Raw genomic sequence first — 23,798 nt, forward strand, 5'->3', positions numbered from 1 at the left:
TCCACCAATACACAATCAGCTTGAATTTACCAGGCCAATGAGAATGCTCTATTTAGTTGGCCTATACTGACATACTGTTAATCTGTGGCAAAACCCTGTCAAATCTGACTTATTGACTTGTTGACTTAATCTAACTCCAACTGCTTAGTTGTAACAGAAATTTTTAAGATGAATCTTGGCAGAGTGGCAGAGAGAGCTCGTTAAGCAGGCAGGTGTGAGCCTGGTTGCTATAGTGACTCCATCCAATGACTCCATACACACAACAGAAAGTCCATTTTCTGAAGAAACTACAGTGTGAATGCTTGAATCTGAATGTATGCACTGAAATGAATTAATTGCTGAATTCTAAGTTAAAAATGTTGAATGAGATGAAAAAAAAAACAGAATTTTTAACCTGAAAACAAAAGTGCTGAAGTGCTAAAAGCTGACGTTTAACATAGAAGAAGTTGGAAAATAGCTGAAAATGTTTTAATTGTAAATTAGAAAAACCTAAGAAATGAGAAAAGAACATTTAGAGTCAGAAAACATCTGAAAGAATATTAAAAGGTCATATTCTTTGAATCACTGAATGACTAAAATGTGATCCCTCCACTTGGACCCACACAGTTTAAAAAGTTTACATCTCTGAGCTTTGAAAGACAAGATGTTGGAAAAAGAACAACGATGGCGACGTTTTGAGGGTAAAATGATGGCTTTAACACTGTGGACACAGCAGCAGTTGAAAGAGAAGTGTTTAAGATGAATCTTGGCAGAGTGAGAGAGAGAGCTCGTTAAGCAGGCAGGTGTGAGCCTGGTTGCTATAGTGACTGCACCCAAGGGCTCCATACACACGTACACAGACATGCACCTCACTTTTGCTGCTTAAAATGAACAGAAAAGTCAGGCCGAAACAAATCGCTCCCAAATGAAAAGTAAAAGTCGTATTGACAAAATTCTTTCACCGTGAGCGACAGCAATGTCTAGTCTACCTAATTCTCAGTTTTCATGTCTGTGGAGTTTATTATATGGACGTGGTGACAGTGGAAAGACACCATGCTCTTCTGATTTTCAAACGAACCTTCTGAGCCATTTTAACATTAGAGTCTATGGAAGAGTTGGAAGGAGGAGGCTGTGCATTGGTGACATTTATGAGAGAACCGTAACACCTAGGACAATAGTAAACACATTGGATGAAAGAGGACAGCGATGGCTACGTTTTGAGGGTAAAATCATACCTGTAGAGCAAACGCTGTGGACACAGCAGCAGTTTTAAAAAAGATTTTAAGATTAATTTTTTTGCTCCTCTCACTCTAGCAGTTGAGCTGTCTCACTCTAGCCCCAACATTCCATCCCATACACACCCATTATAAACTCTGAAACGGGTGAAAAAACATCATGAAACTTAAACTGGAACTGAAGAAAAAGTATAATAGATATTGAAAAGATAAATACAAGTTGAATAGTTGAATGTCTTGTCTTCGTTTTAAAGTTTGAATGGTGGCTCTATGTCAATGTATGTGGAAGTAGTAAGGGTTTAAAAATGAGTGAATTGAATGAGAATTTGAAGGGTCTCCCCATTGAAATACATGGGAAATTTTTGTTGAATAAAGTTGAATAAAATTAAAAATATAAATGTTAAAAATGAGAAAAATAGAAGCACACCATTCCAAAAGAAGAGGAATCTAATGGTGTTTGAATGGTTTTTCTAAGTTGAACGGTTTTGAAGGAGATAGTCGGCGAAAAACGTACGGAATAGGAAAAAATAATAATAAAGATTAGAAGAACAATACTGTGAATGCTTTTCAAGCATTCACACTAATAAAGATTAGAAGAACAATACTGTGAATGCTTTTCAAGCATTCACACTAATAATAATAATAAAGATTAGAAGAACAATACTGTGAATGCTTTTCAAGCATTCACACTAATAACTAGAAAGTGCATTTTCTGAAGAAACTGCAGTGTGAATGCTTGAATCTGAATGTATGCACTGAAATGAATTAATTGCTGAATTTTGAGTTAAAAATATTGAATGAGATTAAAAAAAAACAAAAAAAACCCGAATTTAACCTGAAAACAAAGGTGCTGAACTGCTAAAAGCTGAAGGTTACACAGAAGAAGGAGTTGGAAAAAAAACTGAAAATGTTTTAAATGTCAATTAGAAAACCCTAAGAAATGAGAAAAGAACATTTAGAGTCAGAAAACATCTGAATGAATATCAAAAGGTCATATTCTTTGAATCACTGAATGACTCAAATGTGATCCCTCCACTTTGATCCACACAGTTTAAAAAGTTTAAATGCCTGAGCTTTGAAAGACACGGTGTTGGAAAGAGAACAATAATGGCGACAATTTGAGGGTAAAATGATGGCTGTAACACTGTGGACACAGCAGCAGTTGAAAGAGAAGTGCTTAAGATGAATCTTGGCACAGTGGCAGGCAGAGCTCGTTAAGCAGGCAGGTGTGAGCCTGGTTGCTATAGTGACTGCACCCAATGGCTCCATACACACGTACACAGACATGCACCTCACTTTTGCTGCTTAAAATGAACAGAAAAGTCAGGCCCAAACAAATTCTTCCCAAATGAAAAGTACATGTCGTATTGACAAAATTCTTTCACCGTGAGCGACAGCCATGTCTAGTCTACCTAATTCTCAGTTTTCATGCCTGTGGAGTTTATTATATGGACGTGGTGACAGTGTAAAGACACCATGCTCTTCTGATTTTCAAACGAACCTTCTGAGCCATTTTAACATTAGAGTCTATGGAAGAGTTGGAGGGAGGAGGCTGTGCATTGGTGACATTTATGAAAGAACCATAACACCTAGTACAATAGTAAACACATTGGATGAAAGAGGACAGCCATGGCTACGTTTTGAGGGTAAAATCATACCTGTAGAGCAAACGCTGTGGACACAGCAGCAGTTTTAAAAAAGATTTTAAGATTAATTTTTTTGCTCCTCTCACTCTAGCAGTTGAGCTGTCTCACTCTAGCCCCAACATTCCGTCCCATACACACCCATTATAAACTCTGAAACGGGTGAAAAAACATCATGAAAGTTAAACTGGAACTGAAGAAAAAGTATAATAGATATTGAAAAGATAAATACAAGTTGAATAGTTGAATGTCTTGTCTTCGTTTTAAAGTTTGAATGGTGGCTCTATGTCAATGTATGTGGAAGTAGTAAGAGTTTAAAAATGAGTAAGTTGAATGAGGATTTGAAGGGTCTCCCCATTGAAATACATTATAAATTTTTGTTGAATAAAGTTGAATAAAATTAAAAATATAAATGTTAAAAATATGAAAAATAGAAGCAGTGTTGTCCAAAAGAATAGGAATCTAACGGTGTTTGAATGGTTTTTCTAAGTTGAACGGTTTTGAAGGAGTAGGCTTTGAAAAAACGTACGGAAAAATAAAATATAACTAGAAAGTGCATTTTCTGAAGAAACTGCAGTGTGAATGCTTGAATCTGAATGTATGCACTGAAATGAATTAATTGCTGAATTTTGAGTTAAAAATATTGAATGAGATAAAAAAAAAAAAAAAAAAAACGAATTTAACCTGAAAACAAAGGTGCTGAACTGCTAAAAGCTGAACGTTACACAGAAGAAGTTGGAAAAAAACTGAAAATGTTTTAAATGTAAATTAGAAAACCCTAAGAAATGAGAAAAGAACATTTAGAGTCAGAAAACCTCTGAATGAATATTAAAAGTTCATATTCTTCTAATTGAAATGAACTTAAAAGATGAACAAACATTCTGCAGAAAATACAAACTTTAATATACAGCATAATGTTTTTCAGACATATACACATGTGTATATCATGTTTAATAGTATTACATACATCAATTTGTTTTGTATGTCATAGAAAATAACATAAAAATCTTAAGTCAGCTTTAACAGCTTCTTTCTGAAAAGGACTAGTAGAATAAATAAAAATAACTAAATTAAATAAGTAAATAAAAATAATAAGGAAGATATGAAATACATGAAAATTCAACTTTTAAAACCACAATCCTGAACCTTTAAATTGTGTTGGTTTCTTAGAACATGGCTGAACAGCTGTTTCTATCGGTCTACTTAATCTTCTGATCTGTCTACACATCGTTTTATTACTCATTCTTCTTTATGTTTTAATGTAAACAGAGTCCACACTGTGGTAAAAGAGAACTGTATAGAGATTTTTGAGTAAACTCAAATGAAAGCCTAAGGTGGTGACACAGTTTAACACATGCAAATAATCAAATAAACACATTAGTCCTTTTTGTGAACATGGATAAATAAGTATCAATAGTTTACAGCATTGTTCAGCCATGCCGCTAAATGCTTTTTTACACATTGTTTTAACCTGGGCTCAGACACAAAGTCGCAAATTTAGTTAGTCCCTGACTTTGAGTTGTGGTTATGACTAATTATTATACACAAGGCTTTATCTATCTGAACTCTAAGGACACAAATATGAAAAAAAACTATACTTACCAGCTGATACCCCACACTACACACTAGGTGTGCCATGTGACCTGAAACTTTGGTACAAAATCATCATAATCATTCTGTTAACACTGTTTTTTAACACTGTTTGTGTTGCTGTTCAGCAGTTTAAAATGTTTTAGATTGGATTACATGGAATGAATTTGAATTTTCTTGGGGGGTTTTGTGTGTGTTTTGTTCTTAGCAGATTTTTTCTTCCATACTGTTGAATTCCAGTTACCACATTTCTGGTCATATGACATCCCGAGTGCCCACTTAAAAAAATCCCCACAGTTAATTCAACATTAGAACAAAATAAAAAAATGTTAAATAAATAAAGGTTTGCTCTGTGATGAAATACTAAATAAGCATACATTGTACAGAGCACTAACAATGAAAACAATCCTTTAGCCTGTTGATCAGAGAGAGGCCGTCATTATGTCCATTTAAAACCTGTAATCACAGAGCACAACGTTTCTGTGAAACTATGAAGTCCCATATGATCCTCATCATGTCCAGTGACTGCAGAGTGGATCCTCCCTGTCATCCGACCAGTGTTTGATGTGTGGCAAGCAGCACAGAAGCAGGATAGCGGAGGACTTTAAAAGAAGAGCAGAAAACAGGAATATGTAGTTGTAAATGTAAATATCAGTGATACTTGTCTTGTGAAAGGGAATAAAATAATGGAAATGTTAACTTACACACTCATTTAGGGAGGATCTTGACACTGCACAGAGGAGGCACAGTCAGTCTGACAATGATGGTGATCTCCAGGGATGTTTTCCTGCAGCAACATTCTTGCCAACTGGCCGTATGATCCAGAGTAGTTGGTTTGTAATGAACAGAAAGGTGTATATGTTAGGTAGTGTGCACTCAGAGCTGGTCCTAAGAAACAAACACATCCTGTAATAAACTGAATACCTGTAGTAGTGCTGCTGCAAATATGAAGCCCTTCTATCATGTGTGGTTTCAAAGAAGGCTCAGTCACAGAAACTGTGCAGTCTGTTCAGTCCTGAGTGTCTCAGCTCTGAAGGGGATGAATCACAGAGGGAAACACCTGAGTACAGACATTACAATACACTCTAACACTCCTAAGGTCAAGTGAAAACACAATTTAAACACTTCACAAAGAATGAATACATGTTTTCATGGAAATAATGTCATTAACCCTTTTTGTTGTTAGTAAATCTCACCGACTGCTTGTGGGACAAGCTAGAAGGAGGACTTATCACAGAATGTCTCCTGTGCTCCAGATGTGAAGTCTCACGCTCTGATCGTACGGTGATGAAGATGGTGATGATGAAGTTTCTCTGATCTGTGGCATTACAGTTTCTAGCTGCTATGTGCTTCACACTGTTGGATCTTACATGTGAAGCTTGGAGAAGACACAGGAGGACTGTGTCTCTCTTAAAAAGAAAAAAAAAGAAAAACAAAGGAAACCTAACAGGAATGGAAACCCCCCCCCTCAACTCCCACCGTAACCCCCCCCCACTCAACTCCCCAACCTCACACCATCCAATGTCTATACAAATGTAGGGTATCAGCTGGTAACAGAAAGCAAGTGTAACATATGTACTACATATGTAACACTGCTGAAACATTTCTGGCCAGAAATGTGCAGTTATCAACCCAGACCCACCCTGATGATTGCACTGGCCGAAACATGATAAAAGCTCATAAAAATTTATGTTTCATAGAAAAATTTGTCCAAAAATATAATCGTATACTTTTGAAAAAGTTTAAAGTTTATAACAAACCAAAATAATAACATTTTTGTAAATAGTATTTCAAAATAGAGGCACACATAAAGTGGCTTAACTGTCATTATTGCTATAATTAGGTTTGTTTGTTTGTTTTTTTAAAAAGCAACCTTTAGTCATTATTGTTCTCTCAGAAACAATGAAGAAGCTGTTGAACATTTATGTGTTGTGTAGGCAATCCTCTGGTCCACCCTCCCTCCCTCCCAGCCACAGTGAGACTGGGGCAGCCTGGCAGGATGTTGAAGCCTGGCTGCAGAGAGGATATGCCTACACTGTTCGTTTCAAACTGCTATATTTGATTTTTCTGACATTTATAGGTTACTGTTAGTGAATTTTAGATTTTCTGTAATAAATAAAATTGTCATCTTTTACTGATATCATTACTTAATTCATGTAATTGTATTTTATGTAAACAATTCCACCATTATACTGCAATGCAGGGCGTCAACTTTTAAATATCGCTCTACTTTCTTAAGTCATTCAAAAATATAGAAATTACTTACTGTATTCAAAGATCTAGATCATGAATCATCACAGGACAATACACAGTATACTGGGTCATGGTAACTATGGTATGTCTTCATGACTCCAGAATGGAGACATCGATCTGACTGAGAAATGAAAATTAGGTCAAGCAGTGTGTTCTTCTCTGTGGTAGGGGCAGTGATGACCTGTGCGTATCCCCTAGACTCAAACAGCTCCAGGATTGGTTTGTTTGCACTGGATAAAACATTCTCATTAAAATCACCACAAACTATGATGGGATGACAGTCCATGATCTCCAATGAGTCTAATAGGCTTACCAGGTTTTTCAGGAATGGCCTCAGAGTGTAGTCTGGAGGTCTGTATACAACTGCAATCAGAGCACTGACTGGTGCTTCAACCTTTAAAGCCAGAAATTCAAGGTCAGTTACATTATGGATGTACTGTTTTTCATGCACTTGAATGTCACTTTTCACATAAACAGCAACTCCACCACCACTTCTGTTTGCCATCTGGGGAAAGTTTGTGTAGGACAGGTGTCTGTTGCGTTTGAACAAATTGTAATTTTCCAAGTGGAGACTCTCTGCGACAAAAGAGCCCCGCAGGTGTGTTTCTGTTAGGCACAAAACATCTGCTAGACACAATTCATGGTGACTTTTGATGTCATTAATGTGAGCTGGCAGTCCCTCTGTATTATGATGAACAATGGTGAAAACCTCTGACCTGCTCAGTGTTTGCCTCACGTGTAGAAGAGGCATCATGTCATCAAGGTTGGCTTGTCTCATGTTCTCAAGCGCTGCAGTGATTTCTGGGTTGGTGAATATTTTTTTCTCTTCCATATCAAGAAGATACAGTCCACTGAGAGACGTCACTCTACTGACAGCTACGTAGGCCATGCCGGGCTCAAAAATGCTCTTAAGAGAGACAACAGCTGATGTAGTTGTCATACCCTGTACCTTATGTATTGTACATGCAAAGGCCAGCTTCACTGGGAACTGTCTTCGTACCACTCCTTTCTGCTTCAGATTCTCCTCTGCTCTCTCAATGTACACCATGTCGTCTGCTGGTGTGCGGTTATTCTTTCCAGATGTCTCATTATCCATTTTAAGTCCAAGCTTGATGATGTGTTGGTCGTTTTCAGAGTGAACTACTCTAAGTAGTTTTCCAAAAGCTCCATTAACCAAACCATTTTGTATGTCAATGTTTCTGGTGAGCATGACACGAGCTCCTTCTGCAACTTTCAGTGTGTCTGGTAACTCGTTTTTACCTCCTTTCAATGGTCTGTCTTGAAGTGCCATTCTGCCAGTTCTAGGATCTTTTCTATAATCATCTGCATGGATGTCAATGATATGAGTGTGGAGCAGAGCCAGTGTTGCAGAGTTGTGTGCATCCACTTCTTTATTAGTTGCAAAAATGTGCAACGCATCAGTTGGACAAAGGGCTGGTTCAGTTATGGCCTGTGACAACAAATTTCTATCTGCTTCGCAAAGCTCATCCAACTTTCCTTTCACACGAATTCTGTTCAGCATCTCTGCAAAGACAACATCATCTTTCTGACGCATAATCTCAGTCAGAGTGATCATCTGAAAATGCTCCCGCCACAGGTCGATCTCAGACGGGTCGTGCACACAGAGAGGTTTAGACTGTCGCACTGGGGGTAGCTGATAGAAGTCTCCGACAGCAATGACTGACATGCCTCCAAAGGGTCTCCGAGTCCCTTTGATCTGTTTGAGTCTTGCATCTACATATGCAAACAGATGTCTTGACACCATAGACACTTCGTCAATGACGATTATTTCAGCATTCAAAAGTTCTGATCTGACTTCATCCAGCTGATTGCCAAGTCCCTGAATGGGAGGTTTTAAGCTTCTAGGCAGCTTGAGAAGAGAATGCAGTGTTGTTCCAGAAATGTTAAAAGCTGCAGTCCCAGTGAAAGCAGTTAACAGGACAGTGGGTTTTGATATGTCAACGTCGTCTGCATATCTGGGCACTTTGCTCAGTATCTTAGATGCTTCTGAGTAGATGCATTTGATAAGATGTGATTTTCCTGTTCCAGCACCACCATTAATATAAAAGAAAAACTGCTCTGGATTTAGAGCACAGACTCTTTTAATGCACCAGTCTCTAACTGCATAAAATATGCAGGCTTGCTTCTTGTTCAGATTCTGAAACATCTGACGTAACAATGTGGGATCAATAGCAGGGGGTTCCCTGATGGCTCTGACTTCTGTTGAAGCATCAGCCTGACGGCTGTAGTCGGGCACATCTTCCTGTTCATTTTCATTGTCTCGCTCTCTTTCTTGTTCGACAAGTGGCAACCTTACGAGATCTGATTCAGGTGCCAGATTACACCATTCGTCAGTCACACCTCTGTTCTGCTCATATTCCTCAACAGCGCTCTCGATCTCCTCACTGTTTTTCTCATATTTTTCTCTGTTTCTTTTGACAATGTGTTGCACGTACTCAAGACGGTCAGTACCTGGCAGCTGTACACAGCCAGCACCATAGAAAGCCTGATAGGTTGGCAACGATGGTGTTTTCAGTTCGTGGTCTGAACGATGAGGAAGGTACAGTTTAAGCAGTCTTCCGTAATATTGCTCTGGATGTTTTTCTTGTGAGCAGCGGTGAAATCTGATGATAGCAGGCTTATTGTTTTTGCGCCTTTGCACAAACCCCATCTCATTGAGAAGGGGCAAAACATCTTTACCTTTTTTCTGTTGGCCATAGACAATCCTGCAAGTAGCAGCAAAGTCTGCCATGCACATCTCCTCATACTCTGGTGTTTCAGGTCTGGCTTTGTATTTGTCATTCAAAGATGTCATCCAAACATTGGAAGACTCAGGTGTTGTGTTGTCCAGAACTGACAGGGGACGACTCATTTTCACAGGATTATCATCAGTTGGAATGAATATTACAGCACGTGAGCATTGCTTCATGTGAAGACCACATGCACGAGCAACACACTCCTGTGCACTGATCTCTCGCTTCTTTGAATATGCCTGCATGACGGCTCTCATTTCATCGCACTCATTTACACTGTCCTTATGGGAGTTCTCAATGACAGTTTTCAGGTACTCAGATAGCCCGCCCTCTTTTTTTGATATATATTTCATTAAATAATTTGCAGCACCAAAAGCATCTAAAACAAAGCTTATGTCGATATTACTGTTCCAGGCTTCAAGCAGATGTGGATTATAGCCGTTTATCCAAGAGTCTTTTGGATCACGCTTTAGTATGATCGTACTCCTCATGTTCATTTTATTCAGGTATCTCTCATATTCTGCATGTGTCAACTTGCATCTTTCCAAGAGCTGCTCTAAACTCATGGAAGCAGTTTCAGGTTCATTCAGCAGCTGGTTCAGTGGTCTGAGCTTGTTCTTTGCCGTTTCTACTTCCAGTGCATCATCCTCACTGGGTCTTGTGATCATTGTCTCATTGCAGGGTGGTTTGGGAAAACCAAAACGGCACCCGGAGCTTAAACTCCTAAAGCACGTCTTTGTGTGGTTCTTACTGTGTTTTTGCACTTCTGTTACTTTTTTGTACAGTTCAGGTTGTTTATGTGGATCAGGCAGCTGAGCTGTGATGTATTTGTTTATAAAATCAAGAACAGTTTGCTCATCATCCTCCTCAAACACAGGAGCACCTTCTACCCACAGGAGGCAGTGTATGTGTGGGCTTCCTCTGTGCTGAAACTCAACTCTGTAAAAGTAGTCAATGACTTTGCCAAGTGGCTCTGCGGGAGATAAGAGTAAATCTCTGAATAATGCTTCAACTCTCTTGTCAAACATGCGCATTGTTGTGACAGGATTGCTTCTCAGGATGTCACACTTTGCTGACCAGTCGAGTCCTTCAAAATTCACTTGTTCACCTTGCTGCCTTGTTATTGCCTCGATCACTTCAGGCCAGCGCATTTCAGCAGCTGAAAATGTGCAAAAGAACGTGGGAGTTCCCAACTGTCTGATCATGGCAAAAAGATCTCTTGTTGTTTTCTCCCAATAGGCTGGGGTTCCTCTCAGAGGCTGCATGAATCTCACTGCATCTTTATTTCGCACCAGTTTCTCCACCTCGTGTTTATCTTGTAACATGCCTGAGGTTATTTTTCTACCATCTCTGGTCAGAGGCTTTGCCTTCCTTAACTGTACTGTCATGCTGGATGTAGCCAAGTGTATTTCAGTCACAAACTGTGCAAAGAATAAATAGTTTGTGTCTTTGGCAAAACGATCATCAATGCAGAAAAGTCTTGATTTGAAATACCCACTGGGGGATACTTTGATCAGCCTTCTTTCATCAAGTGTGTTTTGGCCTGTAGGAAACTGCACAGGGAAGGCCATGGCCTCCAGTTTAGGTGTTTTGAAAAAACTTATTGGATTGTTTCTCTCTGCAGGAGCAACAGAGTAGATTCCTTCACTGAAACATAATATCTCCTCAGCCACATCAGGGGGCTGCAAACAGGACTCGAGTGCAAAACCACCATTAGTCAGTCCATCTGCTTGCTCTGAATCATCTCTCATCTGTTCATGCGATTGTTCACCATCACAGGGTAACATGTCAATGTCCTGTTCATTTATATTTTGTGCTTCACTCAGTGCATTTTTCTCACAGCTGTCAATTTCCATTAAATCAGCCTCATCATAATCGTCCTCATTCATGTTTTCATCATCATCATCCTCATCATCTTCATCAGGAAGAGTTGGATCACACAGCTCAGCATCATCTCTGATGCTCACATCCTTATACTGTGGATGAATCTGCTTGAGTTTATGCAGTGCTTGCACAAGTTTAGACCAGCTTACAGTCTGAAACAGCTGATGACCTTTGTAAGACAAGCGTCTCTTCAGTTTCACTCTGATCACCTGAGAATTAATTCTCAATCGAGGTAGTGTTTCAACAGTTTCCTGTACCTCTGATGGGACACAGACCACATTTCCTCTAATTGCTCTTTGTCTGCCTTTGGGAAGAGGAATGATCTTGGCAAATGGTATGCACTTGGCTATGAGATGTCTCTCCAGTATGTTGAGATCAGAAAGTTCAGCTGGAATATCAGCAAGATCCAACTTATTGGCAACAGCAAGCGCTGGCATGGATCCATTTTTAAGATGATCGTGGCAGGTGTGACATATCCACTCTCTCTTTCTCTCATCAGGCACTTTGCACTGCTCATTTCTGCAGTTTTCATCACAAACATGAACAAACTTTCCTGTCAAACATGTTGCAACTACATGTGGGTTTTTGAAATACTTTGACCTTGTGCAGGGTCGCACTTGGTTTGGAAATGAAGCCTTGAAGCATACAGTACATGGGTATGATGGTCCAGCTTTGATTTGTGATTTGAACACAGATATGGCCTCGTTGATCACACTGTTGTCACTCTCTTGGGTTTGTCTGTTCACCCATCTGTATTTCCTTTTTATTTTCATTGCACATCTCATGTTGTGCATAATCCTGAATGCAAGATTACTTTGATACCTGTCTCGCATTAGTTGTTTCATTAGTTGTCTGTGTCTTACTCTGAATGCATTGTCACGTGCATAACGCTGAGTCACTCGAGATCTCTGTCTCTCTCTGAATTCAGGGTTTTCTTGATACCTTTTAGTTATATAGTTTTTTTGTTTTTGTCTAAATTCAGCATTGTCACAGTAGCGTCTTTTAATATATTGTTGTTGTTTCTTTCTGAATTCATCGTTCTCACAGTAGCGTCTTTTAATATATTGTTGTTGTTTCTTTCTGAATTCATCGTTCTCACAGTAGCGTCTTTTAATATATTGTTGTTGTTTCTTTCTAACTGTAGCATTCTCAGAAAAACGTTTTTTAACATATTGTTTTTGTTTCTTTCTGAATTCATCATTTTCACAGTAACGTCTTCTAATATATTGCTGTTGTTTCTGTCTGAATTCATCATTTTCACAGTAACGTCTTCTAATATATTGCTGTTGTTTCTGTCTGAATTCATCATTTTCACAGTAACGTCTTCTAATATATTGCTGTTGTTTCTGTCTGAATTCATCATTTTCACAGTAACGTCTTTTCATATACTGTTGTTGTTTTTGTCTAACTTCAGGATTGTTTTTATATGTCTCGCTTGTGCAAGATTTTTTCTTTTCTTTGTAATCTTTATTTGAAGCATACTTTTGTTGTTCTTTCCTTTTTTGGTTTTCTTTTCTCTGATTTCTGGGTTTCTCTGATGCCATTAATCTTCTTTTCATTTTGTTCCTTTGTTGTTTATTAACTTTTTTCAGTTTTTGTAAAACTATATCAGAAAGGTCACAGGCAGCAACATTTGTTATGGCAGCATTTGATTGACATGAAAAAGCATCACTTGATGGAAGGAAACTTAATTCACTGCATAGTTCTTCAGTTGGTATATTAGGAGGTTCATTCTGATCTTCATATGATGTGAACTGAGTCATGTGGACTTCTTTTTGTTTCACCAGTGGCGTACAAATGGACATTTGACAAAAGATATTTTCAGTCGGATCAGTGGTTGTGTTTCTCCTTGGAGTAGAGGGGTTTGCTTCATCAACAGTTGCATCAGAGTGAGTAGGTGCCACAGCAGTGGCAGCTGTTGGTCTGCAGACTGTGTCTGTGATAGTATCACTCAGGTTGACTGTGCTCATACTGTAGAACTGCACAGGCTTCAGTTCATAGTTACAAGAGGGTGATATCTCCATCATTTTATAAGAATCTTGGATCCTCTTAATCATGTCACTGAGGAGTGTGAATTTCAGCATCACTGCTGTACCACGATTACGTGACTGTAGTAATAGAGGAAGACCACTGGGTGTTCTGGAGTGTGGATCAAAGAAACCATATTTGCCTGATGTGGATCTGAACACTGCGATACACAATCCACTCATAATCAATAAGGCATACTGCACATCTGACAACAGGCAGCTCAGTCCTGCTTCTAAGCTGAGAAAGGTATCTACTGCTTCCTCTGGAGGTTCTTCAAATGTCCCATACCGGGAAGGCTGTGTCATGTCGACATCATACATAGACCAGCGAGCATCAACTTTGTCTGGCAGCTCATCGGTTGCCAAATGAATATTTTTAGGAAATCTTTTCTTGGCCTCTTTGTACATCACATCACCTTTATCCAAGACCAGATTAAGGTCAGCTGTAGTCATGTTTTCATTCTCATGAAGGAATGCAAGAAATGTGAGTGAGTTGCATGTGCACTGCTTGTTTCTGGAGTCTCCATATTTAGGATGTGCCTGGCTGCGAGATGCAGACAAGTGTAATAGAGGGCTGGTTTTCAAGGTTCACTCTTTCTGCATGAGATGGTCCTGCCACATCACTGTGACAGCCTCTTTTCAAAAAGTCAGCATAACCCACCTGTGGGGCACTTGACACCTCATGTTGTTCATTAACTTTATGCTGCAGTCCACTCTTTACAGCATCAGCATAAGATACCTGTTGTACATGTGCAGGAACATGTTGACCTGCCTGTTTGACACTGTCAGAATTGGTCTTTGTAGACACACTGTCTTCTGCAGAGCTCTGAGGAAAATCAAACTCAGCTTGTTCACATGTTGGTACTTTTTGAAACTCATGAAACTTTTTCCAGCGTTGTTTTGCAGCTTGTGACTTTTTCTGCTTCCTTGGCATTTTCACACACCTGCAAGTGTTTCTTAGTCTTTAGAAAATATGTTCACAAGATAAGAGTGGCACACACCAGGAGATGTTGTCTTTGTTTTTATATTTCAGTTTTTATTTGTCTTAAACAGTTGTCTTTCGTTTGACAGTTTGTTCTTCAGTTGAGAGAATATTATGCACTCTCTTTATTGGCTTGGCATTTTTCAGCAGCAAGCCAAGAGTGAAAAACAGGTAGAGAGAAAATTTAGAAGAGAGAACAGGCAGAGCAGGAGAGACACGGCTGGGAAATCACAATCAAACCGTGAATTAGTTTTCTTTGTTTGTTCAGTTTGTTCTCAGGTAGAGGCAATATATGCACTCTTTATTGCTTTAATGGCTTGGCGTTTTTCAGCAGCAAGCCAAGAGTGAAAAACAGGTAGAGAGAAAATTTAGCAGTGAGAACAGGCAGAGCAGGAGAGACACGGCTTTAAATCAAACCGCAGATTTTTCTTTGTTTGTTCAGTTTGTTCATAGGTTGAGGCAAAATATGCACTCTTTATTGCTTTGTTGGCTTGGCGTTTTTCAGCAGCAAGCCAAGAGTGAAAAACAGGTAGAGAGAAAATTTAGCAGAGAGAACAGACAGAGCAGGAGAGACACGGCTTTAAATCAAACCGCAATAAGATTCTTGGTTTGGCAAAATTTCTCACAAACCACAGAGTGAAATACAGATGGAAAGAAGGCAGAGACAACAGGTGGAGCAGGACAGAGGATAGAGGGGTTGGGGGGTTGGGATGTGAGAGAGAAGACTGGAGATCTGGTCCTTGTTCTTCTTCTGCACACTGTGAACAAAAAACAAGAAAAAAATTATTTTATTAAAATGATATAACATGGTAATTGTATGAACTAATTGTGACTACTGAAAAAGGACAAAACAAATATTCAAGCTAAACTGTTGTCGGCTGCCATGTGCAAAAAGTTGCATAATTGGGCACTTTTTAAAAGAATAAATATTTAATTAAATTCAGCAATAATATTTTTAAATACAAATATGATTGAGTGAATCATTAATTAATCACATGTAGTGTGACTACAAAAATGTACGAAAAAAATATTTTAGCCCAATTGTTAAGCTGCACTTATGTGTATTTATTATAAAATTGTGTTTAAAAGGTCTAGCACAAAGTTTGAACCCATCACTTTACATCTTATATTAGTCAGATTATTTTATTATTTTGGTCTACTTCTCTTACAGTATGTGCACACCTACCAGGCAAAGCACAGTGTCAGTCAGGTTCCTGAAAGTGTAACACGAGAAATAATACGTTAGTTGTCTGTACAGTGTTATCAGACTAACAGAAATACAAAGCCCACACGACATGATACACTGAACTTCTAGTCAGCAGGGTAATTATAGAGTAATATAGCACACCAACTGATACAGCAGCCATTTTACAATTCAAACTAATTAACTGAAGTATTGCCACTTATGTAAGGCTACTGTTAGACTGTTACTAGCCTTAGCATTGCTGCTAGCGCTAGCATTCCGGCTAGCATTAGCACTTCAGTTAGTGTTAGCAATGTAGCTAGCGTTAGCATTGCAGCTAGCGTTAGCAATGCTACTAGCGCTAGCACTCTTACTGTTAAAACTGAGCCACAATGGCAATAATAAAGCTCATTTCTTACTTTTGTCTCACTGACCGGCAAGAAATATCACAGGAATATTATTTTTGTCAGTTAACAAGTGCTAAGGCTAGTGTTAGCACTATAGCTAGCGTTAGCATTGTTGCTAGCATTAGCATTGTTGCTAGCATTAGCATCGAAGCTAGCGTTAGCACTGCTGCTAACAGCAAAACATCATAAACGTATATAAATGATAGCGAAGGTTATTCTTTTTTCTTTCTTCTTTGAATTCTTTTTAACTCTGTTGGACTTGATATGTGAGTTTAAATGTCAAACATGTATTTTTTCCATCATAAAAATAAAACACTGCAGTACTGAGTGTACTGTACTTACCACAGCAGAGAGCGAAGCGGAATGACGACAGTTGGTCCAGTGATAGGTTAAAAACAGATGAGGCGTTCAGGTGGTGCTTGGAAATTTGACCATCAGTTTGAACAGCAATAATGAGCATATACATGTCTGTGTGTTGGTCTCTGTGTGTGACAGACATAGAGAGATAGAGGGAAAAAATACACTATACTAGTGTACAAATTGGTACTTTTTGCCCAAGTATAAGCGAATGAGTGACATACAGAAAAACAGGGCAACTGGCATTAAATGAGCAAATAAAAAGTATTAAATCTTGAACTGTTTTGTGGGTTTTATTTTAAGACTACTTTGAGTGTATTCGTGGGGAGATAAACTATACAGACTATAAACAGAAACATTAAATGAGATTAGATTAGTTAAACGTTAGTTAAAAGGTGGGGAAATTAACTACAGACCAATAGATGCTGAGAGCTTTAATTATCCAGTCAGAAAGGATGATTTTGAAGTCATCAACTGACTCCAACTGCCCAGATCTGAAAAACCTTTGTGCCAATCACAATGCTCTACTTAGTTGGCATATACTAACTAGTGACAAACTATTAATCTGTGGCAAAACCCTGTCAAATCTGTCTTATTGTACTATTGAAAAAGTTAATCTTACTACAATCTAACATTTTTAGGTTTAACCTTGGCAGAGTGAGAGAGAGCTCGTTAAGCAGGCAGGTGTGAGCCTGGTTGCTATAGTAACTGCACCCAATGGCTCCATACACACGACACAGACATGCACCTCACTTTTGCTGCTTAAAATGAACAGAAAAGTCAGGCCGAAACAAATTCTTCCCAAATGAAAAGTACATGTCGTGTTGACAAAATTCTTTCACCGTGAGCGACAGCAATGTCTAGTCTACTGAATTCTCAGTTTTCATGTCTGTGGAGTTTATTATATGGACGTGGTGACAGTGGAAAGACACCATGCTCTTCTGATTTTCAAACGAACCTTCTGAGCCATTTTAACATTAGAGTCTATGGAAGAGTTGGAGGGAGGAGGCTGTGCATTGGTGACATTTATGAAAGAACCGTAACACCTAGTACAATAGTAAACACATTGGATGAAAGAGGACAGCCATGGCTACGTTTTGAGGGTAAAATCATACCTGTAGAGCAAACGCTGTGGACACAGCAGCAGTTTTAAAAAAGATTTTAAGATTAATTTTTTTGCTCCTCTCACTCTAGCAGTTGAGCTGTCTCACTCTAGCCCCAACATTCCGTCCCATACACACCCATTATAAACTCTGAAACGGCTGAAAAAACATCATGAAACTTAAACTGGAACTGAAGAAAAAGTATAATAGATATTGAAAAGATAAATACAAGTTGAATAGTTGAATGTCTTGTCTTTGTTTTAAAGTTTGAATGGTGGCTCTATGTCAATGTATGTGGAAGTAGTAAGAGTTTAAAAATGAGTAAGTTGAATGAGAATTTGAAGGGTCACCCCATTGAAATACATTATAAATTTTTGTTGAATAAAGTTGAATAAAATTAAAAATATAAATGTTAAAAATGAGAAAAATAGAAGCAGTCATGTCCAAAAGAATAGGAATCTAACGGTGTTTGAATGGTTTTTCTAAGTTGAACGGTTTTGAAGTAGTAGGATTATAAAAAACGTACGGAATAGATAATAATAATAAAATAGAATAATAATAATAAAGATTAGAAGAACAATACTGTGAATGCTTTTCAAGCATTCACACTAATAATAATAATAACTAGAAAGTGCATTTTCTGAAGAAACTGCAGTGTGAATGCTTGAATCTGAATGTATGCACTGAAATGAATTAATTGCTGAATTTTGAGTTAAAACTTTTTTAATGAGATAAAAAAAAAAACCAAATTTAACCTGAAAACAAAAGTGCTGAACTGCTAAAAGCTGAAGGTTACACAGAAGAAGAAGTTGGAAAAAAGCTGAAAATGTTTTAATTGTAAATTAGAAAACCCTAAGAAATGAGAAAAGAACCTTTAGAGTCGGAAAACATCTGAATGAATATTAAAAGGTCATATTCTTTGAATCACTGAATGACTAAAATGTGATCCCTCCACTTGGATCCACACAGTTTAAAAAGTTTACATCTCTGAGCTTTGAAAGACAAGATGTTGGAAAGAGAACAACGATGGCGATGCTTTGAGGGTAAAATGATGGCTGTAACACTGTGGAGACAGCAGCAGTTGAAAGAGAAGTGTTTAAGTTGAATCTTGGCAGAGTGAGAGAGAGAGCTCGTTAAGCAGGCAGGTGTGAGCCTGGTTGCTATAGTGACTGCACCCAAGGGCTCCATACACACGTACACAGACATGCACCTCACTTTTGCTGCTTAAAATGAACAGAAAAGTCAGGCCGAAACAAATCGCTCCCAAATGAAAAGTAAAAGTCGTATTGACAAAATTCTTTCACCGTGAGCGACAGCAATGTCTAGTCTACTGAATTCTCAGTTTTCATGCCTGTGGAGTTTATTATATGGACGTGGTGACAGTGGAAAGACACCATGCTCTTCTGATTTTCAAACGAACCTTCTGAGCCATTTTAACATTAGAGTCTATGGAAGAGTTGGAGGGAGGAGGCTGTGCATTGGTGACATTTATGAAAGAACCATAACACCTATGACAATAGTAAACACATTGGATGAAAGAGGACAGCGATGGCTACGTTTTGAGGGTAAAATGGCGGCTGTAGAGCAAACGCTGTGGACACAGCAGCAGTTTTAAAAAAGATTTTAAGATTAATTTTTTTGCTCCTCTCACTCTAGCAGTTGAGCTGCCTCACTCTAGCCCCAACATTCCGTCCCATACACACCCATTATAAACTCTGAAACGGGTGAAAAAACATCATGAAACTTAAACTGGAACTGAAGAAAAAGTATAATAGATATTGAAAAGATAAATACAAGTTGAATAGTTGAATGTCTTGTCTTCGTTTTAAAGTTTGAATGGTGGCTCTATGTCAATGTATGTGGAAGTAGTAAGAGTTTAAAAATGAATAAGTTGAATGAGAATTTGAAGGGTCTCCCCATTGAAATACATGGGAAATTTTTGTTGAATAAAGTTGAATAAAATTAAAAATATAAATGTTAAAAATGAGAAAAATAGAAGCAGTCATGTCCAAAATAATAGGAATCTAACGATGTTTGAATGGTTTTTCTAAGTTGAACGGTTTTGAAGGAGTAGGCTTTCAAAAAACGTACGGAATAAGAAAATATAATAATAATAAAGATTAGAAGAACAATACTGTGAATGCTTTTCAAGCATTCACACTAATAACTAGAAAGTGCATTTTCTGAAGAAACTGCAGTGTGAATGCTTGAATCTGAATGTATGCACTGAAATGAATTAATTGCTGAATTTTGAGTTAAAAATATTGAATGAGATTAAAAAAAAACAAAAAAAACCCGAATTTAACCTGAAAACAAAGGTGCTGAACTGCTAAAAGCTGAAGGTTACACAGAAGAAGGAGTTGGAAAAAAACTGAAAATGTTTTAAATGTAAATTAGAAAACCCTAAGAAATGAGAAAAGAACATTTAGAGTCAGAAAACATCTGAATGAATATTAAAAGGTCATATTCTTTGAATCACTGAATGACTCAAATGTGATCCCTCCACTTTGATCCACACAGTTTAAAAAGTTTAAATGCCTGAGCTTTGAAAGACACGGTGTTGGAAAGAGAACAATAATGGCGACAATTTGAGGGTAAAATGATGGCTGTAACACTGTGGACACAGCAGCAGTTGAAAGAGAAGTGCTTAAGATGAATCTTGGCACAGTGGCAGGCAGAGCTCGTTAAGCAGGCAGGTGTGAGCCTGGTTGCTATAGTGACTGCACCCAATGGCTCCATACACACGTACACAGACATGCACCTCACTTTTGCTGCTTAAAATGAACAGAAAAGTCAGGCCCAAACAAATTCTTCCCAAATGAAAAGTACATGTCGTATTGACAAAATTCTTTCACCGTGAGCGACAGCCATGTCTAGTCTACCTAATTCTCAGTTTTCATGCCTGTGGAGTTTATTATATGGACGTGGTGACAGTGTAAAGACACCATGCTCTTCTGATTTTCAAACGAACCTTCTGAGCCATTTTAACATTAGAGTCTATGGAAGAGTTGGAGGGAGGAGGCTGTGCATTGGTGACATTTATGAAAGAACCATAACACCTAGTACAATAGTAAACACATTGGATGAAAGAGGACAGCCATGGCTACGTTTTGAGGGTAAAATCATACCTGTAGAGCAAACGCTGTGGACACAGCAGCAGTTTTAAAAAAGATTTTAAGATTAATTTTTTTGCTCCTCTCACTCTAGCAGTTGAGCTGTCTCACTCTAGCCCCAACATTCCGTCCCATACACACCCATTATAAACTCTGAAACGGGTGAAAAAACATCATGAAAGTTAAACTGGAACTGAAGAAAAAGTATAATAGATATTGAAAAGATAAATACAAGTTGAATAGTTGAATGTCTTGTCTTCGTTTTAAAGTTTGAATGGTGGCTCTATGTCAATGTATGTGGAAGTAGTAAGAGTTTAAAAATGAGTAAGTTGAATGAGGATTTGAAGGGTCTCCCCATTGAAATACATTATAAATTTTTGTTGAATAAAGTTGAATAAAATTAAAAATATAAATGTTAAAAATATGAAAAATAGAAGCAGTGTTGTCCAAAAGAATAGGAATCTAACGGTGTTTGAATGGTTTTTCTAAGTTGAACGGTTTTGAAGGAGTAGGCTTTGAAAAAACGTACGGAAAAATAAAATATAATAATAATAATAACTAGAAAGTGCATTTTCTGAAGAAACTGCAGTGTGAATGCTTGAATCTGAATGTATGCACTGAAATGAATTAATTACTGAATTTTGAGTTAAAAATATTGAATGAGATAAAAAAAAAAAACCCGAATTTAACCTGAAAACAAAAGTGCTGAACTGCTAAAAGCTGAAGGTTACACAGAAGAAGAAGTTGGAAAAAAGCTGAAAATGTTTTAATTGTAAATTAGAAAAACCTAAGAAATGAGAAAAGAACATTTAGAGTCAGAAAACATCTGAAAGAATATTAAAAGGTCATATTCTTTGAATCACTGAATGAAGAAAATGTGATCCCTCCACTTGGACCCACACAGTTTAAAAAGTTTACATCTCTGAGCTTTGAAAGACAAGATGTTGGAAAGAGAACAATAATGGCGACAATTTGAGGGTAAAATGATGGCTGTAACACTGTGGACACAGCAGCAGTTGAAAGAGAAGTGTTTAAGATGAATCTTGGTACAGTGGCAGGCAGAGCTCGTTAAGCAGGCAGGTGTGAGCCTGGTTGCTATAGTGACCGCACCCAATGGCTCCATACACACGTACACAGACATGCGCCTCACTTTTGCTGCTTAAAATGAACAGAAAAGTCAGGCCGAAACAAATCGTTCCCAAATGAAAAGTAAAAGTCGTATTGACAAAATTCTTTCACCGTGAGTGACAGCAATGTCTAGTCTACTGAATTCTCAGTTTTCATGTCTGTGGAGTTTATTATATGGACGTGGTGACAGTGGAAAGACACCATGCTCTTCTGATTTTCAAACGAACCTTCTGAGCCATTTTAACATTAGAGTCTATGGAAGAGTTGGAAGGAGGAGGCTGTGCATTGGTGACATTTATGAAAGAACCGTAACACCTAGGACAATAGTAAACACATTGGATGAAAGAGGACAGCCATGGCTACGTTTTGAGGGTAAAATCATACCTGTAGAGCAAACGCTGCGGACACAGCAGCAGTTTTAAAAAATATTTTAAGATTAATTTTTTTGCTCCTCTCACTCTAGCAGTTGAGCTGCCTCACTCTAGCCCCAACATTCCGTCCCATACACACCCATTATAAACTCTGAAACGGGTGAAAAAACATCATGAAACTTAAACTGGAACTGAAGAAAAAGTATAATAGATATTGAAAAGATAAATACAAGTTGAATAGTTGAATGTCTTGTCTTCGTTTTAAAGTTTGAATGGTGGCTCTATGTCAATGTATGTGGAAGTAGTAAGAGTTTAAAAATGAGTAAATTGAATGAGAATTTGAAGGGTCTCCCCATTGAAATACATGGGAAATTTTTGTTGAATAAAGTTGAATAAAATTAAAAATATAAATGTTAAAAATGAGAAAAATAGAAGCAGTCATGTCCAAAATAATAGGAATCTAACGATGTTTGAATGGTTTTTCTAAGTTGAACGGTTTTGAAGGAGTAGGCTTTCAAAAAACGTACGGAAAAAGAAAATATAATAATAAAGATTAGAAGAACAATACTGTGAATGCTTTTCAAGCATTCACACTAACTAGAAAGTGCATTTTCTGAAGAAACTGCAGTGTGAATGCTTGAATCTGAATGTATGCACTGAAATGAATTAATTGCTGAATTTTGAGTTAAAAATATTGAATGAGATTTAAAAAAAACAAAAAAAACCCGAATTTAACCTGAAAACAAAGGTGCTGAACTGCTAAAAGCTGAAGGTTACACAGAAGAAGGAGTTGGAAAAAAACTGAAAATGTTTTAAATGTAAATTAGAAAACCCTAAGAAATGAGAAAAGAACATTTAGAGTCAGAAAACATCTGAATGAATATTAAAAGGTCATATTCTTTGAATCACTGAATGACTCAAATGTGATCCCTCCACTTTGATCCACACAGTTTAAAAAGTTTAAATGCCTGAGCTTTGAAAGACACGGTGTTGGAAAGAGAACAATAATGGCGACAATTTGAGGGTAAAATGATGGCTTTAACACTGTGGACACAGCAGCAGTTGAAAGAGAAGTGTTTCAGATGAATCTTGGCAGAGTGAGAGAGAGAGCTCGTTAAGCAGGCAGGTGTGAGCCTGGTTGCTATAGTGACCGCACCCAATGGCTCCATACACACGGACACAGACATGCACCTCACTTTTGCTGCTTAAAATGAACAGAAAAGTCAGGCCGAAACAAATCGTTCCCATATGAAAAGTACAAGTCGTATTGACGAAATTCTTTCACCGTGAGCGACAGCAATGTCTAGTCTACTGAATTCTCAGTTTTCATGCCTGTGGAGTTTATTATATGGACGTGGTGACAGTGGAAAGACACCATGCTCTTCTGATTTTCAAAAGAACCTTCTGAGCCATTTTAACATTAGAGTCTATGGAAGAGTTGGAGGGAGGAGGCTGTGCATTGGTGACATTTATGAAAGAACCATAACACCTAGGACAATAGTAAACACATTGGATGAAAGAGGACAGCCATGGCTACGTTTTGAGGGTAAAATGGTGGCTGTAGAGCAAACGCTGTGGACACAGCAGCAGTTTTAAAAAATATTTTAAGATTAATTTTTTTGCTCCTCTCACTCTAGCAGTTGAGCTCTCTCACTCTAGCCCCAACATTCCGTCCCATACACACCCATTATAAACTCTGAAACGGGTGAAAAAACATCATGAAACTTAAACTGGAACTGAAGAAAAAGTATAATAGATATTGAAAAGATAAATACAAGTTGAATAGTTGA

General features: G+C 37.9%; 2 protein-coding genes and 1 long non-coding RNA gene across 3 annotated transcripts in view; 1 reads left to right on the forward strand and 2 right to left on the reverse strand.

The window, feature by feature from the left end:
- The window catches only part of LOC147333744 (butyrophilin-like protein 2), a 189,197-nt gene that overhangs the window by 125,209 nt on the left and 40,190 nt on the right, over positions 1-23,798 (forward strand). The window lies entirely within an intron of this gene.
- LOC147333747 (uncharacterized) lies at positions 6,763-13,817 on the reverse strand. The gene is made up of 3 exons (XM_086287725.1): positions 13,564-13,817; positions 7,014-11,856; positions 6,763-6,930 (listed from the first exon to the last, which is right to left on the reverse strand). Exons 1-3 carry the CDS (start codon positions 13,815-13,817, stop codon positions 6,901-6,903), a joined length of 5,127 nt encoding a protein of 1,708 aa, XP_086143851.1. The 3' UTR covers positions 6,763-6,900.
- Positions 14,375-16,959, reverse strand: LOC147333748 (uncharacterized). The gene is made up of 3 exons (XR_015125771.1): positions 16,279-16,959; positions 15,533-15,560; positions 14,375-15,104 (listed from the first exon to the last, which is right to left on the reverse strand). It is a non-coding gene; the product is annotated as an uncharacterized LOC147333748 (long non-coding RNA).

This window comes from Aulonocara sp. 'chitande type north' Nkhata Bay, linkage group LG3 (genome assembly GCF_057382095.1).
Source record: "Aulonocara sp. 'chitande type north' Nkhata Bay isolate Kocher_YH1m ecotype deep benthic linkage group LG3, A_spYH_male_GT1.1, whole genome shotgun sequence".
Lineage (NCBI taxonomy): Eukaryota > Metazoa > Chordata > Actinopteri > Cichliformes > Cichlidae > Aulonocara > Aulonocara sp. 'chitande type north' Nkhata Bay.

What these genes read in the sequence shown, in the direction of transcription:
- LOC147333747 (XM_086287725.1), bottom strand. Translation starts at nt 13,817, where the DNA reads ATGACTACAGCTGACCTTAATCTGGTCTTGGATAAAGGTGATGTGATG. An exon ending in TGCCTGTTGTCAGATGTGCA is followed by an intron (nt 11,857 to 13,563) that starts GTATGCCTTATT and finishes TGAAAACTGCAG; the next exon opens with AAATGAGCAGTGCAAAGTGC. An exon ending in GGCCATTCCTGAAAAACCTG is followed by an intron (nt 6,931 to 7,013) that starts GTAAGCCTATTA and finishes TGTTTTATCCAG; the next exon opens with TGCAAACAAACCAATCCTGG.